This window comes from Orbicella franksi, chromosome 7, assembly GCF_964199315.1.
Source record: "Orbicella franksi chromosome 7, jaOrbFran1.1, whole genome shotgun sequence".
Taxonomy (NCBI): Eukaryota; Metazoa; Cnidaria; class Anthozoa; order Scleractinia; family Merulinidae; genus Orbicella; species Orbicella franksi.
This window is the reverse complement of record NC_138151.1, coordinates 10,000,104-10,017,986: the sequence shown is the minus strand read 5'-3', so window position 1 is coordinate 10,017,986 and position 17,883 is coordinate 10,000,104. Positions and strand designations below refer to the sequence as shown.

Genomic DNA, 17,883 nt, shown 5'->3' with positions numbered 1-17,883 from the left:
AAAAAAACAAGACTATCATTGAACATCAGCTCTGGAGAAAGCTCTTTATTAATTCCGTATTTCAGTATTTCAGTGTTCGTACTGTATCCATACAGTACATAATTCCCTTCCAGTTCTCTCGGTAAATGCCTTTCAGCTGGAATAATCCTTAACTCTTTCGTTCAGTTACAGTGTTTAGTCAGTGATGCCGAAATCCCCAGTTTGTGACCATTCGAATGAAATCCAGTGAGCGGTTCTTTTAAGTTGTACTATTGACTGATTCCGCACAAATGCAAGGTGAGCGTTTTGCATATGTGAACTCCCTCGGGTGTACCAGTAAGGTAAACGTATTGTTTATTAATTATATGCCGGACAAGCTTGAGGCGGTTCTGACGTTTTAGTCTGTACTTAAAATGTCAGGGATTACCCACTGAAATGAAGTGCATTAATAGTCATTAATGAAACATTATTGCACTTTCATGTCTATTTCACAACTAAAAGCTCTTGGGAAATTAGTTCTTGACGTAAATTCGTCTTATCCACCTCTCGGATCCACTGCTGTGAATAAAGAAGGTATAAAAGAAAGCATAAAGAAGGTAGGATTAAGATACAAAGCCGGGAAAGTAAATAAGTGCCTCTCAGTCAAGCACTAAAAAAATCAACTACTAAAATGACGGCACGTTTAGCAGACTCACCAGGTCAGGGATGAAAATCACAGACACTTTAACCCTATATATCCTAGGGAGTGGGGCGGGGGGCGGGGTGAAGAGCGGCGCAAAGTGCTCCTGAACAATATTCAAGCTGTGGTGGTCAAACTTTGTACCTTTTCCTAACATTTATCGAGGAACAGTTTGGTGTCTCTCTAAAACGAAACTGAATACCCGATTAAGCAAGATTTTCGATTTTAAATTTATAGAAATTTTAAACCAAAATCTTTTTTCATTCTTGTATTTTTATAGTTTGTTTTGTTTTCTATTTTTTTTTTAAATTAATGCTGGGGCTGTTCTGATATTTTCTGGAAAGAAAAGTTAGAATTCCATGATGGTAGATCCAAGATGGCGATATTTTGGAAATGTGACGTCGTTTAGGCATGATATGACGTCATGACTGGCACGTAACTACAGCTAAAGAACTATAAAGTAAACACGTTTAGAAGCTTCTACATGCCAATTAAGTTTTGTTACCATTTAGTTAATTCTTTTCGAGATGTATAGAGGGGGGAGGGTAGGGACACAAAGAGCCCCGTCCAAATGAAAGGAAAGACCAGAAGTGGAGTAAATCGGCCTCATTTGTATTTTTTATAACTTTAATTGTATGATCCTTAAGTTCTGCCCAAAAACTCTCTATTATCTCAGCATAATTTCCACCGGAGATAAATGGCCATTAAAGAGCGTTCGTGCTTGACGTTATTCTAGCATAAATTACGCCCGTATCACGCGAACATAGCGATCTTACGTTTCATTAAGTTTTCTCAGAACAAGGAGCAATAGTTTGGCGCAATCTAATCGTCATTCGGGGAGCGAAAATCTCTAAGGGAATTTAAATTTCACTCAGGAAACGGCAAAGGCGACTTTGAGGTAAGGGATTGGTTCTTGAGAAGTCGTTGCTTGTCATCTTTAAAAAATAGAAAGAGCTGATTATAATTGTGCCGCTGGACGATCGGTTTCTGACATTTGTAGAGGGCAGACTGCAGCCCTAACAGAAAACAAGATAATCGAAACCCTGGGCTAACCTTACTGCAATGGTAACCCTTCAACCTGACCCTAATGTTAACCCTAAAACCTAAATCTAGTCCGTAGTGCTAATCATATATATACCCTTCGGTCGTATGCAGACTTTACCTCTTATAAGAGGTTTAGTCTGCATACGACCGAAGTGTTCCATCAGGCGGAGCTTATCCCGGTTTCTGTAGCATAAAGCGACTAGGAATACTTCTACTCCCTCTCTGGATGGGATGCTAGTCCATCGCAGGATTACATCCAGCATTAAATTCGCCGGTACACATTGTACAACTAGTTGGAGAGAGGCATTGTGTCTTGCCTGAGAACCGGACAGGAATTGAACCCGGACCGCTCGATCCTAATTTTCAAGTTTACTTACCCTAAACTATACAAAACCTTACGTTAAGAGTTTCAAGCTGCAGTCTGTAAATGTTACAGACCGTCCATTGACGAGAGTAGATGAGAATGAGCAGATCAAGACTCGAAATTTCAAAGTCCTTATCTCCAAAACTTTAATAAACAATGAAATCAGAATGTATAATTAAACTTCAATTCAATCATTGCATAATTAAAATTAATGTAAGTACATAATTACTGTTATAATTATGCTTCTGCAACTGATAATTGCATTATGTAGTGTCGTCGATACGCAAACACTGAGAAGCTTTAGTTACTCCCTCGGTTTTTTGCCGCTACTCTGAATTTCCAATTAACAGTAAATTAGCTCACCTGAATAGCGGCATGCATGCTAAACTTCTGTGGAACAAGAACAAGACAGATGCAGTCGTTTTATACAAACTTATTAGATTGACACAAGTCACCCAAGACAGCAACAATAATGATGATTACACCAACTGGGGTGAAAGAATTCAGTATTTTCTCCTCTGTAGATAAAATGAGAAGAAATTCTTGGGTTAAGCAGTCTCGATCAGGTCAGGGGCACCTAACGACCGTTTTCTCTGAAATGCTCTTAAACGCTGTTTTAGGCTATCTGAAGTACTTTTTTAAAAGCTCTGTAGGTTAATTTTAGGTTGCGCTAAAAAAAAATTATTTGCTCGGTTATTCTACGGGAACTTGAGTATTCTCGAATTTATTAGGGCTTTTTTGTCCATTTCCCGAAAACCTTAGGTCTTATCGCCTTTCCGAAAGTGATAGCTTAACTTTTTTCGGTTCCCAAAACGACATTTTTAACAATCCGAAAACAACAGACATTAAATTTCTCATATCACGAAAGTTCGAGGTGAAAATTCTCGTAAGAAAATTAGAGGGGATTAAAAGCCTCCCGAACAGATAATTTACCGAAACGATCCGTTGGGTGCGCCTGTCAGGTGGTCAATTATAATACATATCATTACTGTTTTCTTTTGAAGCCCGCCATACTCGTGCTACCAGGAGCCATAATCGGGGACGGAGACCGTGAGTCTCGGGATTCGCGCGCACCTATGATATGGGACAATTTTTCTATTTTTAGAACAAATTGCGTCATCCTGACGTCATATATCCGCGCGGATTCACGCACATGTCGGGGGCTCTCGCGTGGATGTTGTCACGTTGCGTGATCTAATGGTGAGAGTTGAGAGATTCTCTTGCGTATTTTTCACAGCGATTGCAGGGAATAAGGCAGGGAATACGAACCAGGGCGCTTATATGTAGTTTTATGCTCTGAGCTAACGGAAAAGGTGGGTTTTTCAGGGTCGAAAACAAGACTTCAATCCCGCGCTAGGAATGAATAATAAGATCTGCTCACGCTAGTTGTAAGCTTACGCGTATGTTTTTGCGTTTGTTCTGACTTAAGAAGTAGCAAGAAAACTCTCTACTCTGGTATCGAGTTAATTTGTGAGTTTCTCAGACAATGATTAATCATAACCAAAACCTGTTTTGATGGTTTCTTATTGTTTCTGCTTGTTTGGTGAGTTTGCAAAAGTTTTTGAAAGGAAAGTCTGACGCGTGCAATTAGCTCATTTGCATAGTGCAGCTCGTGCACTTTCAAGTCCGAGTCGATGTTTTCAATTGTCAACAAATCTTGACAAAGGTTTCTTTCGTTATCTTTTCTGCTGAGATGCTGCAACAAATTTCACGAAAGCAAAAAAGGCTACTAACATCATGTGTGCTTCTTCAACATAAGCATAGTGGAGTTTTACACTGCGAAAATGAAAATAGACAAGGAGTTTTGATAACTCGATCAACAAAATCGCAATCGTCATCCCAAGTTGATTAAAGAAAGCGTCATCGTAACTTTGCTGATTATTTCTGCTTTATTCACATATGTTCAGCTTAGCTTTTAATATGTTCTCAAACATTTATCAATCCTAAACATATTTAAAAACTATAGAGTTATTGTTTGAGTTCGATGTACGCTTTCACACGAAAGTACGGCGGAAGTACAATTTGTCATGTTTACTGACTGTACAAAACACGCATCGGCGGGCACTCTCATTCATCGACAACAGAGAATTTACTAGATTTTTACAAGAATAAAACTGAGCAGTATCTACGGACGTAAAGTTATTGGGCCTTGATGAAATATCAAGCGTTGCTTACAATTCAAGCGAAACTCAAACTAGCAATTATTTTGTTTTACTTTTCGGTCGCGATAGATTGACAAATTCGTCGCAAGCGTGTGGCAAGAGGAGCTAGGAAACTATGAAGTCCTGAAGCTCTGCTATATCTAAATATATCCAGCTAGTTTTTTGCTGTGTAATGGAAAGGCTGTTAATCTTCAATATATGTGAAATTTAAAGTGGAGTAAAGTACAGCTCAGGTAAAAGAAGCATCCGTCGGAACACAACTTGGTCAGCGATATATATAAGCTTACAGCGGAACATACCTAAATTCGACACTGTCTTACTTCGCTCAAACTGGAGCAGCTTACGACGAAAATACTTAAGCAAAATTCCAACAGACGTAAACGCGTTGAGTTGTGGGCCAAAAACATGAAAAATTTCGGGAATTTCGGGACGCCATTTCCCCCGCGCGACATCCGCAAAAGTCCTCGCAGCATGTACGCGCGTGTGCCGCAGGCGATGGCGCAATTTGTTCTAAAAATAGAATTATTGTCCCATATCATGGGGACAACCCCAATACTAGCAAAGGCGCGCGCTTACAGTCTCCGTCCCCGATTACAGCTCCTGATGCTACGTAAAATTCTCAGAATAACAATTTTCCTTCCTAAGATGAGCCCATTTCACTTCTTTTTCTTTATCTACATTTCTGTTGTAGTTTTACTTCTCAGATACCATTAATTAATTAATCGAGCCTTGTTACTTCTTTCATTTTCAGATGAACCATTGTTCAAGGAAGGATGTCAAATGAAGATAAATTTGTAAGTAATGAGTACCTTAATATTTCTCCGGGTGTTCTCGTCGGAAATTTTGAAAAGAACCCCGAAGAGGTAACTGTAGATTGTTTTGTTGGCGTGGCTTAAAACGTTTTTCACCCCTAAGAAGTACCAGTTCTAAACAACAAATTATCTCCTGTCATTTTTTTTTTTTCGGCTCAGTACCCTTAACGTTAAGCCCTGGCCAAACAGACTCGCAAGTAGTCGCAAGCAGCCGGAAGTTGAACTTGCGTGGAGAGTTGCGTTCAGGGTGGCTAAACGGACTCGCAAGTTTCCTCGCAAGTACCCGCAAGTCGCCATTTCAAGTCAGAAATACCCTGTATTTCTGATTAGGGTATGGACGTCTGACTAGGTTAATGGACGTCTCTCAACTTGCGTTGACTTGGGTTGAGTGGCGAAACGGTGAAAAACTTGCGCCGACCTGCGTGCAAATTTGATCTCGACCAAAGAAAGCGCAAGTCATCGCGATTCAACGCAAGTGCACGAAAAGCCTGGCTAAACGGAGTCGCAAGTGGACCCAAGTTTTCAACTTGAGTCTACTTGGGAGTCCGTTTGGCCAGGGCTTTACCGCAAAAGGACCTGTTGTGGACCTTTTGAGGCTGAACACCCTAGGAGGCACCAAAACAGCGTTTTTACATGAACCCCTAAAAGGTACGGCGAGCATCTCCGTCCTTTTTATATGGGATTCTCCCCCTGGGAGTTTTTCCTGGAGACGCCCCCTCCCTCCTGAGTAGACATGGCCAAGTTTCCAGCTTTAAGGGCCCATTAACCGATTTATGCGCGCGCTCGCGTTCGTTGCTAAGGAGGTGAAATTTCACTTCCGGTTACTTACGTCAGCCTGAGCGCAGAAAATAAAAATAACTCAATAACTTCCAAATTCGCTCACATTTTCGATGTTTTTCCTTGTGTTTCACAAAATGCAAAGTAAAAAAAAGTACAAGCAAAGACAAAATAAGAGAAAGACAGAAAAACAAGAGCAATAGAAAGAGAAAAACTAACTCCGTGTGGCTTTGTTTGATCTTACCGAAGTGTGCTGGTAGTGTAAATTGCGCACGCGCTGATAGGGTAACTTCCAATATATATCGGGCGCACTTCCAGTTTCTTTAAATGCTAAAGGAAACGCGGTTTTTCCTTAAATCCAGCCTTTTTTGACGGATTTCGATTAAAGCCAACGTTGGAAACATAGCTATGCATTCTTATTTCAAAATCATGCTTTTTTCAGAAAATTACGAACTTTTTAATATTTTGAAACTGTCTCAAGATCTGACCTTTTAGAAATGAAACAAAATCTATGCATAGCGTAATGAGGATTTAAATTAAAATAATCAATCAATGAAAAAAATCCCGATAAAGTAATTTGCCCGGGGGCCTTTGCGTTTTTTTGGTATTAGTCACATGACTATGGGCGTGGCCTGATGACGTCATCATTAGTGTTGCTGATCATGAAAAAGTTAAAGCACATGAAATAACTCTGAAGTAACTAAAAATCACGAGGTTATATGAGAATAAATTTTCCCTAGCAACGGCTCGAAAAGATCGGTTAATGGGCCCTTAAGACTGAAGTGCCACCCCCATTTACAGGCCATTGAATTGAAATTTCCCGACTCGTTTACTCTCTCTTTTTCACTATCAGATTCTTCACGGTGCTTTCCCTTGGGCTCCAGATGGATCTAGACAATACCCAGAAAACGTTCGTTGCTGCTATAAGGCGATACAGGAAACCACACCACTTGTTTTGAACGCGATTAAATTGGCTCCGGTGAGGCCTGGGACCGTATTTACTATTGTTGACTACGGTTCAGGAGATGGAGAAAACTCCATGGCTCTCTTTTACGCATGCGTTCAAGAGCTGCGCAAACTACATGGAGACGACCTGCCTATCCACGTGATTTATGAAGATCAGCCTGTCAATGATTTCAAGTCTCTGTTTCTTCGTTTGCAAGGTAAGGTCGTCAATTGTAATCATAAATTTTAACATGACCCACTTTCTCTCTTACCAGTTAAAGGAGCTCACTCACGGCATTTTGAGCAATTATGACCTCGTACAAAACTATCTTTAAATTGCAGGAAACCTAAAAATAATAGTTTATTGAAATAGAAAAATACCAAGGCGATAACAATAGACTATAAAGGAACAAGGATGGTTAAGAATGGAGAAGATTGACACGGATTACAAACGACGAATTTGAAAAATTTAGGCTAAACTTTTCAAGATGCACAAACCGTGACGTAGCCCCTGTAACCAAAAAGGACCACAAATATTGTCTTCCTTCTTGTTAATCGTTTTTTGGTTCGAGCTGTGATTGGTTCACAATCCTGACTACATTTTTTTGACAGCATAGAGTCAACATGTAGTAGAATCTCTACTTTTGGAACCTCCAAGGAAAACGAAAATTGGTTTGAAAAATAGCGTAGTTCGAAGGTTGTGGGTAAACTTATAGTGTTCAACTGAGGAAAGAGAGACCACCTCTTGCTCGTGTTGACGGGAGGCACTAAGTTCGATAATCGGGTTTTCACTACAGCTTTGTTTTTACAACTGAAGCATTAGTACTAGCGCTCGCAATTAGCAGTCCCAGGTGGATGCCATATCCTGCAAGATATTAAGAGATTGCTAACTTCCAATTCCAATTTCTCTTCCAGGCTTAATACCAGGTCCAAAAAGCTATCTTACTGACTTTCCTAACGTGTTTGTCTCGGCTTGTGGAACAAACTTCTTCAGGCAGTGCCTCCCCTCACAATCAGTCAATTTAGGATTTTCTGCCACTGCCTGTCACTGTTTGAGTAGAAATCCATGCGACATTACAGGAGCATTACACCACAACATGATTACAATACCGGAGGAGGCTGAGGCTTTTAAAAAACAAGCAGCGAAGGACTGGGAAACAATTCTGCTAAATAGAACAAAGGAGTTGTGTCCAGGTAGTTCGCAGTAACTTTTATACAGTTTCAAATCCTATTGCACAGCTGGCATAGCAGACGTCTTTCATATACATTACTTCACAAATTGGCGCCCGTTTTACATGCGTCTGTTCTGTCATTGATCATGAACTTCGTCACAACATTTTCAAAGTAGTTGTAGATCCTCGGGGCGATAGCCGAGTGGATTGGAGTGGATAAGTCTGTGTATATTGATCATTTCAACAGATAGCATTTAGCAATATTGCACAGAGATTTCGGGAATGAAATTTTTCAAGGTAGAAACATCAACATCAACTCGGAAAAAATTTTTTTTCCGAGTTGATGTTTCCACCTTGAAAAATTCCTACCTTGAAAATTTCCTCATAATACTCATTTCGGGAATGGTGTTCTTATCTGTTAAATTTTCGACCCAATTCTTAGGGAATCGAATGATTCTTGTTCAGCTTGCCACTGACAAAGAAGGGCAATACACAGGAGCGTCAAAAAGCACGCCAGTATCAGTGCATCATAAGTTGATCGAGCTGTGGAAAAGATTACTAACTGATGGCTTGATTACTCAGGTAAGAGTTATCATTGTGCCCGGGGTTTAATGGACCCTAGTCAGCCACACCTTTGATTTTGTTTACATGCGAGAGTTTGGCTATGACATTTTATTCTGAGCATGGCGAAATGAAGGAAATCACTGTAAAACTACTAAAGATAACTAAATATACTTTCAGAAACACAACTTACAGGAAAGCAATAAGATTTCGCTTCAACATGCAATATTAATAACTTCGATGGGATCAAAAATGGCGGAGGCTGACTAGGGTCAGTTAAGGCTTGGATATCAATATAGTTTGACAGGCATGTTGGCCGTGTCAGCGCTATCCTAGTCCTGGAGGTTTTCTTTCTTTTTTCTGTTACTGAAGTGAGAAAGCTGTCGCGGCGATTAAAGCGAACGAGAAAGACTCGTGCGCTGGATTTGTAATCCAGAGGTCTGGGGTTCAAATCTTTCTCTCTGCCTCTAGATGGATTTGTGCTCGTTGGCCCCGAATTCAATTCTTTCAAGTATTGTAAATAGCCGACTTGTCAGCCTCCAACCAGTTGGGATTTTAATTATAAGAAGTTTTCAGCTATTCCTACGATATTTGTTTCTTCATTTACAGTGTCCCCCCAAAAAATTATCACAGAAGTGCTAAATTTCAAGACACTCAAAGAAAGTGATTTATTTATTTATTTACTTATTTATTTATTATTTATTTATTTATTTGTTTGTTTACTCGTTTTGCACGCTTTGCGGCTCGAATATAACTGAGAAAAAGGAAATGGAACACTTGGATATGTCGGGTACCATTTGTGTACACTAAGCGATTTTATTCGCGGAACGCTCACGAAGCAGCACTGGAAAAATCGGGGGGTTGTTTTGAAGAGAAAGAAAAATGCAAATATTTTAACACTCGTAACCATTTTATACATCCTTACTCCCTGTTTCGCTTCATGGATTGAAATCCCCCGAAATAAAAGAGAATGAAAAACTGTATGAGATGCTTGACTGTTGTCAACTTACTGGCGATGTGTAGAATCTGCAGTCTTAGTTGTTATCTATCTATTTCTTTACACCGCTGTTCGCTTATACGGTGTTAGATGTAATGGAGAGGGATAAGGGCTTTACGATTTCCAGCCTTTAATTTTGCTCCCAATATTTTTGACTTGACAGGAAGAATTTCACAAGACGAACTTTCCTCGCTACCTGCGTACAGTTGATGAATTCAAACAGCCATTTGAATCGAAGCACTCTCCTGTTCGAAAAGCTGGCCTGTCACTCATTTCCATAGAAACTAAAGTGATTCCGTGTCCTAAAAGAGAGAAATGGCTGAAGAATGGTGGTGATCCAAAGGAGTTTGCTCGCTGGTACACTCCGGCTATTAGGGCCTGGAGTAACACAACCTTCATTTCGGGTGAGCTGGTAACATTCTCTAACTTGTTGTTGTTGTTGTTGAGCTTTCTAAAGAAGCCTTCTACCAGAACATTTTTCTAAAACAAATTAATGCGATCACTGATGCCAGAGCATAAAATGCGGTCGCGTTAACCGGCTAGCCTTATCAACAACGCTGCATGGTCAGATTATGATAGGACAGTCAGTAGCCTTTGCAATTTTGAAAATCTAGCAACTGTCTTCAGCTCTATACTTTGTTTCGTTGCTACTTATTTCACAGCAATTTGAGCAGTTTTATTACAGTAAATTTCCAAAGGAAAAGCGCACGTCTTGACAATCCATGCAGTAGATGGTCGTTGAACGTATCAGATGAGGATGATAGTTTGAATGAGAATATCAGAACTACAAGGAATTAAGAGAGCTTTCAGTTTCATGACAAATTGAAGTTGATCTCAAGGACGAAGCGGTCTTTCCAAGGTGCACGAGCTTGCAAGGTGGGATAGTATAGCCTGCGAACAGGCTCCCGGAGAAGACGGGAAAAAAAATTCGGCGGCGAGCGCGAAATAGAAGAATGAACGAAGCGACCGGGGCGGGACAGGCTCACCGGGAGCCTATTCGCAAGCTAGGATAGTAACATAACAACAGCAACATATGAAATTTCTCCAGTCAAGCCTTCCGCCCACACTACCTGATCTGTCACGAAAACCGTCGGGAGCTTTTCGAAAACGCTCTTCAAAACGGATGAAATGAAAACGCCGGCTTTGTGTTTTAGTGTGGAAAGAAAACAATTTGAAAACAGAGCTTTTCGAAAACGATGACGTCACGATCGTCATGACATTCCCTTGCCGGAGAATACTCAAACACAAATCTAAAATGACCGGTTATTGTGGCATTTTCAAATTTCTCCGGCATAGTCTGCAAGGAAACTTTTGATGCGTTTTCATTGTGAAACCTCCGTTTTCAAATTCCTCCTGCGTAGTGTGGACGGGGCGTTAGAAACATCACCAGATAGTATCATTGCCATCACTTAATAAAGCTGATTTGTTTCACCCGTAGGTCTCTCTGATTTTCGGTCGCCCGAAGAGAAAGCAAGAATAGTCGATGAGTTATTTCAACTTTATGAAAACGAGGTCTCCATGTGTCCTGAGGATCATGGGCTAGATTTTGTTACTGCTTATATGGTCATCGAGAAAACTAAATGAAGAAAATTAAGGAACGGTCTAGTGGAGGAGAACTGCTCAGGTGCAAGCGAGAATCAGGGATTAATTGACGGTCAACCATCCCTCGGCATTGACTTAAAGGTACAATGAGCTGGGAACTTTGGGGCAAAGACGAGAATAAAGATACTGATTAGAAGTTTTCAGCAGTAAAAAAACTACCGAAATAAAGTTTCAGGAAAAAAAGTGCATGTAATCCTTGAAATTTTAATTTCAATTACTTGTTTCTTTTTTTGTTTGCTGATGTTTTTTTTTTTTTTTTTCGGTCGTTGTTTTCCATTAGTGTTATGTATAAAGTACTTTTCCTGCACTAAGCGCTCATTTAAACTCTTGTTTTTCATCCAGGGCGTACCGCAATAACTCTTGCCCATTATCTTGTTCCCACTTTTTTAACACTAGCTATATATCAATTTCTAACTTAGTACAAGTGAGAAAACACCAGTCGTATAGGGGGGAGCATCTCGTTTATTGATCAGACATAAACAGCCCTAGCATAGTTTATTACATGTACAACAAACGTAAACGGCCCAAGGATGGTTATTAATACAATAAATGTACTAAACAAAATCACGGAATTTATGCTAAAACAAAATTTCCAGAATGAAGTGATCAAAAGCGGAGATGTCGTCGAGTGACAACTTCTAACGGACAAACTCTTTAAATATCAACTTCTTAGCATAATTACGTAGCCTGCATACCAACGAATCTACATACCGGCACACAACTATATATCTTACAATAACAACGTGAAAAATTATATATCTCCCCGGTGACAATTCTGACAGGATCGTATAAACAGTTGTTTACCTGTTTGGAAGAAACTGAGTGAATAGCTGGTTCGTCTAGGGTAACTTGAAGGGAGTGTTGTCTTAGGTGGCGATGTGTCGTTTTGATGATTTTTATGGCCAGGCGCTGTACTCTACATCGCGGATATATCCCCAGTTCACTCTAATTAGTATTCACTCAGAAAACCATAGTTGTTTTACCCCGGTTTTGAACATTCTCATATGACAAACATAGCATAACTGACCTATATAAGTCCTGTAATCTGGTCCAAATTAAAGCGTCTCGCGATCGCAAAATAAGCTGAATCAGTTGCCATTTTCAAGAGGAGTATTGGTAGACATGTCACAGATTATGACAGTACCAGCAAAATCCCTAGAGAAGGGGGTGGGTATACAGGGAGGCTTTGCCCAAAAGGGGTGCCTTTTTTCAGGCTTCAGGCAGGTGTATAAAAGGGTAGGGATTTCACAAGTTGAGTTATATGAAAGGTTAGGGAAATCTGTAGAACGTGAACGGACACTGAATAAACGATACTTGTTTTTTGGTTAACGTCTCTTCTGGTAACGCTTGATTTTCTCCCTTAGTATTGGTCATTGACCTCATTCCAAGGGATTAGAAAAGGGATGCAGTGTTCTTAAGTGCTGAGGTACGTGAAAGGGGTCCCTTTTTCTATAAAAAGTATACGAAAGGAGTATTTTTTTTTTGTCAAAGTGGCATACATACTAAAGGTAAAGGGGTTGGACCTCGGGGCGAAGCCTCCCCGTACAAAACTTTGGAGAGTGCTCTTCAGCGGGCTGCAAAGAGTCTTTTTTCCCGTTGTAATTAGATCTTTTATTAACTTTAAACCCATATCTACAGCAGCAATGATGTTTTTTTTTATCATTTCTATTCAGTGCTCATGTCGTGCAATCACATTTCACAAATTATAGCACTGTACAAGTGTTCTTAAAGAGCTTACACTGCTGGTAAGCGGGATGTTTTGAGACACTGACAAAGGTTCTTATCTTACCGTATTCAATGGGAATGCTTAATTTAATTTATTTGTTTTCGTTTTATGATAGAAAAAGAATGTTCGAGCGTTTCTTAATTGTCTTAATCCGAGCGCGGGAAGCTTTATTTATATTTTTTCCGGCCTGTAGCTTCCCAAACTCATTAATAATTCATCTTGACCGTCACGACGTTTGGATATCTGATCTTAATTAACACGGTTTTTTGCGATATATCAAACATTCAAGGCAGTGCCAGTCACCTCCAAGGTCGTCAAAAATACTCCTCTGACCCCCTGCGCGCAGTATTTGCAACTCTGTTCGCGTTGTTTGGGAATATGGTCAAACACTGTCTCTCGTGCTTGACATATTACTACTTCAATCAAAAAACGCGTTTTTTTATGTTTCTGTACTACAACCTCAAGCTGTAATGATAACTAGCTATTTTTCTTCTCAGTTTTTTTTTTCTTTTCCCCTTGTCGTCACTGTATTTCTTAATTGTGTAAGTCGTGTAACTGTATTTGTTAGTAAGGTAAGTCGTTTTGTTAGTAATGTAAGTCGTTTAGTTATTGTAATTTAAATAGTGTAAATAATTAGAGCAATATAATGTAAATAGAGTTAGTGTTGTAAGTAAGCATTGGTTTCCCTTGTGTTATTGCAACTAAAAAAAAAATAATAATAATAATTTAAGGTGGCTGAACACAGTTTTTGATCGCTCTATTGACGGCATGCTTGTTTTTAGCAATCCTTGTACGTGCGCTGAATGGCATCAGCAAAAGCACGTGCGAAAACTGTGTTCGGCCACCTTAATTGTTGTGTGTAAATATTTTTTTCAAATTCATTAAGATGGGAAAATAAAGAAGCGAGCATCATCTCAGAAAGAATTCCATGTGACAGAATTTAATACCTCATTTAATAAAAATTGCTCTTTAAAAAAAAAATAATAAAATAAAAAACGCGTTTACTTCATCGATAAAACGCCTCATGTGCTATCAAGCGATTGACAAATGTACTAAAGGCGGTAATTGATGCCATTTAGATACAAAATTTAGTTTCATCAATAAAGTTGAAATTTGTGACCGTAAAAAGGATTCAAAAACTTACTTGTCCAGCGCTCTCTCTCATCGTCCGGAACGGGCCGCCGGTAGAGACGTTTTTAAGACGCAAACGGCGACCGGAAGGCGAATTCAAATTTTGGCGTGCTTTGACCTTAACATATTAGTTGGAAAGCCCTTGTCTTAGAACTTTAAACGAAACTCCTTAGACAAAAAAATCTGCAACAAACAAAAGAAAAAGAAATTTTTTGAAGGAATTCCGGCTGCCGTTCGCGTTTAAAAAACCTCTCGCGTAAGTTTCGCATCAATTATGCATTAAGGGGAGGGCGCTTGAAGTCATACCAGGACCAAATGCTTGCTTTTGTTTTTGTGCTAATTTTTAAAAGCATTTAATTTTCTACATTTTTTCATTCCGGAAACAGCCCGGAATATACTGTCACTTAGACATGCATAACCACCACACTTTAAGAAACGAAAAGCATTAAATCCATCGATATAACGTCTGTTTTTATTGAGCTACTTCTCTGTGCAAGTGCACTGAAGCCATTGACAGTCTTGATCACGATGTTAGGTAATGGCATCAAAGGCGGTACATGAAATCATTCCTGTCACTGTAGCGCCAATTTCAATTGGTTAACTTTTGAAAAGCTTGATTAAGTCAACGAATAACGCAGGTACAAATCTTACATCAGATTCCAAAAGTAACAGCTTTATTTCAATTTAGTCGAAGCAGTTTAAACCACAAGTAAATTGCTCTGAAAACAAAGGGAAGAATGGCCAACGGCAATCTTCTCGTCTCTGTTTTGTTGTAAGCCTTCGTGAATGGGTTTTTACCCTCAGCTTCCTCTACTCGTCAGTCAGTTTTAACACTCGATTTGCGTGATCCTTTACAAGCAAGGAAACAAATAACGATCGACATTGCTGCTTACAACGACCAAAGTAGGAAGGTCACGATCAGTGGAGATGGAAGCAAATCACACTACGAGGAGAACATACCCGGAGTAAGTTTACTACGGGAAAGTGAATATCAGTTCCAATCTGAGCAGAGAAATATTGAGTCAGTGACTGTTACTTCAACTGCGAATCCAATCTGTGTCAATGCCCTTGTCGTTGACACGATAATTGTGGTGGATCAGCCTACAGATTTCAAGAACACTTGTCGACCCTCGTCCCCTGAAGAGTTAGAGCGCCCTTGCAAACAGCTTGGTGGTTCTATTGATGTTTCAAAGCTTTTTGTTTGTCCCGAGCAGCTAAAAGACCTGCTCCTTAAGAAAAAACTAGTCCAGCTTAAACCTGAGACAGAAACAACCCCGGAAGGCGAGCCTCCTACATACGACATCACAGACGACATGCTGCAGGCATCATCCGCGATTGCTGCTGGGGTAATTGAGGGTGCTGGTACCATTATTGAAGCAAGGCAGAAATATATAGAGGCTAGAAAACTCAAACCTCTTCAAAAACTAGGCGCATTTGCAGCGGCGTTTGAATCAGCTAGATCGTTCATCAGCATTGTAGCTCCCGTGTTTAGCGTATTTAGTGGAATCGCTTCCACTGCGACAACGTTCCTGACTCCAAACCCATTTGATGAGCTCGCAAAATATCTGGACGACGAGTTCAAACAGATAAACAACCGACTCACTGACATACAGGCGGACATAGCTGACTTGGACCGCCTCATTGAGGCTAAAGGAGGAGTGTTAGCGATGGCAAATCAGCTTCGCGCCATACGGTATACCATCAGAAATTATGGTGTCTTGGTAAATGCAATTTCGGCTAAACCGGTTTGTGGAGCGAGGGAATTGTCTCAAATGCCAGAAGTAGAGCAATTCATGAGACAATACCAATACGGTGAGTCCTTAACTAAGAACATAAATTAAGTCGAAGCCAGTTAGGCGCCTTTTATTGAAAAGAAGGCTCTTTTATTACAAGATATGTCACGAATTTTTTAACATTTAGTTAGATGCTTAAAAACAGTGGGATCACACGAGAAGGCCTTCGGTTGACCGGGTTGGCCCGCCCTCGGTATGAACCAGCACTCATTTTATATTTTACAAAGGACACATAAGTAATATATCAAAGACAAAGGACCACATTACCAAACACATTACCAAACGTCGAAAAGAGAGTTGAGAATATAATACGACGCGCAGCGGAGTACTTTTGACGAACTTCGAGATGTTTCGAAATGTATTTAAACACTGTCTTGAGTGTTTGATATATATTTTCTCGATCGGAACTAAAACTCAACACCAAAAGTTTACCAAGGCGAACTCAATTTTCTTGAACGTTATATGTATGGGGGTAGTTCTTCCCTTGTTTAAGGTAGCCAATTAAAATCTGGTGCTTCAGTTTCATCTTTGCGAAAGCTGTGATCGTGTAGCGTGATCGTGTAGTGCGATCGTGTAGTGTCATCGTGAAGTGTGATCGTGTAGTGTGATTGAGTAGTGTGATCGTCCGGGTGAGGGTAATTCTGAAAAGCACTCTTTTCGGTAACTTTCACAATCGACTGTTACACCCGGGTTCAAACCATTTACTGTACTGGCCATTTTTGTTTGCTTTTTAGATTTCGTAGATAACCGTCTCTTGGATCTTTATGGGGTAGAGCTTGGTGAAGTGGTAGAAGCAACCTCTCTCCTAGCACCATACATGCTGGCTTATTGTCATAGCAAAAAGCATCTCGTTCAGAAGTTTGCCCAAGAGTTGATGTACTACGGGTATGCAGGTCTGCAATCCCACTTCACTTACCGCAGCCTTTTGGCTGCAACAAAGGGCTTAAAAAGTGACCTTGATAGTGAAGCGAACAATGCTTTAATGACAAAACTCTACAAATTTGCGAAGACGGCGGAAGTATTTAGGGAAGCTTCGTCATCAGAACCAGGTCGTGCGCTCCAGTTGAAGTTGGAGGATGAAATTTTGACGCAAGTCACAAGAGATGAGGCAAACATTACTGATTGGTTGAAAAAGAGGATCATCAACACAAACGACTGGCCTTATCAGTGTGTGGTTAAAGACGCTAATGGACAGGAAAAAAACTCTCTGATAATACGTTATCAGAAAATTAACCAAATTAAAAGAATTTGGATTTCAAGAAATGGCCCTGCGGAGTTGCTGATTAATGAGCCGTGGGCTACTTGGAAAACGAATTATGATCATGAGTCAGTGAGAACCTATGTGAGGGCACCAAAGAGGGTAGTCTTCAATGGTGAATGTGAAAAGCCAGGAACAGATAATGTGATGTTTGTAAGTTACTATCCCAAACCTTGCTGTGAAGAGGAAAGGAAAGTGTTCGTATCTTGGAAAAAGATGGCTGTCTGCTTTTCCCGACATTCTCAGGGAGAGGATGGTATTTTCAGGAACTGCGATACGGATGACCTGAAAGAATGCGAATTTGATGGCCCCGAAAATATGCTGAACACTGCAGATCGTTTTTAATGTGACAGAAAGAAATCAGATTGCCATTGATTAAAACTTGTTTTTGAACAGGCTGTCGATCACTGCAAGATTATTATTAAATCGATTGCCCGCATTGATTATGATCTTATTTCTCGCTCTTATATCGGAAGATAGATGTTACTCCAAGGTTTGATGTGTACCCTTGAGTCTTGTAATCAGAATTTATGCTGTCTTATCATCTTAAATGCACTATGAAATCAATCTACGTTTGCCCTCCCTGACTTGACAAATGCCTTCCATGTTACCGTGCCGTGTTCAGTAATTGATCACAGATGACGTTAAAATGTTGTAAGAACACAAACTTGGCCAACGAGGCGATGGTATGTGTCACAGATGTTCTTGGCACATCTATAAATAAAGAAACAAACAAATGTTAATGACTTCATCTATGCGTTTGTCGTCGAAAAGACCATGCGTAAGAACCACTCAAAATGCGAGAAAAAATCCGCATTTTATGTAAGAGCTCAACCTGACAGTCGGCCGGTCTGTAATAATAATAATAATAATAATAATAA

General features: G+C 40.0%; 2 protein-coding genes across 3 annotated transcripts; both read left to right on the top strand.

Moving 5' to 3' along the window:
• The first annotated feature begins 4 nt into the window (after positions 1 to 4).
• LOC145491674 (uncharacterized) lies at positions 5 to 11,230 on the top strand. Of its 2 annotated transcripts, XM_081470904.1 has the most exons (7): positions 5 to 1,556; positions 4,980 to 5,022; positions 6,671 to 6,980; positions 7,678 to 7,956; positions 8,377 to 8,516; positions 9,656 to 9,896; positions 10,931 to 11,230. In XM_081470904.1, exons 2-7 carry the CDS (start codon positions 5,002 to 5,004, stop codon positions 11,074 to 11,076), a joined length of 1,137 nt encoding a protein of 378 aa, XP_081327030.1. In that variant the 5' UTR covers positions 5 to 1,556; positions 4,980 to 5,001; the 3' UTR covers positions 11,077 to 11,230. The 2 variants fall into 2 exon arrangements, with proteins under 2 accessions (XP_081327030.1, XP_081327031.1); XM_081470905.1 differs by lacking the exon at positions 5 to 1,556 and having other exon boundaries at positions 3,986 to 5,022.
• Positions 11,231 to 15,179: 3,949 nt separating this feature from the next.
• LOC145493440 (uncharacterized) lies at positions 15,180 to 17,841 on the top strand. The gene is made up of 2 exons (XM_081472909.1): positions 15,180 to 15,763; positions 16,479 to 17,841. Exons 1-2 carry the CDS (start codon positions 15,265 to 15,267, stop codon positions 17,345 to 17,347), a joined length of 1,368 nt encoding a protein of 455 aa, XP_081329035.1. The 5' UTR covers positions 15,180 to 15,264; the 3' UTR covers positions 17,348 to 17,841.
• Positions 17,842 to 17,883: the final 42 nt, after the last annotated feature.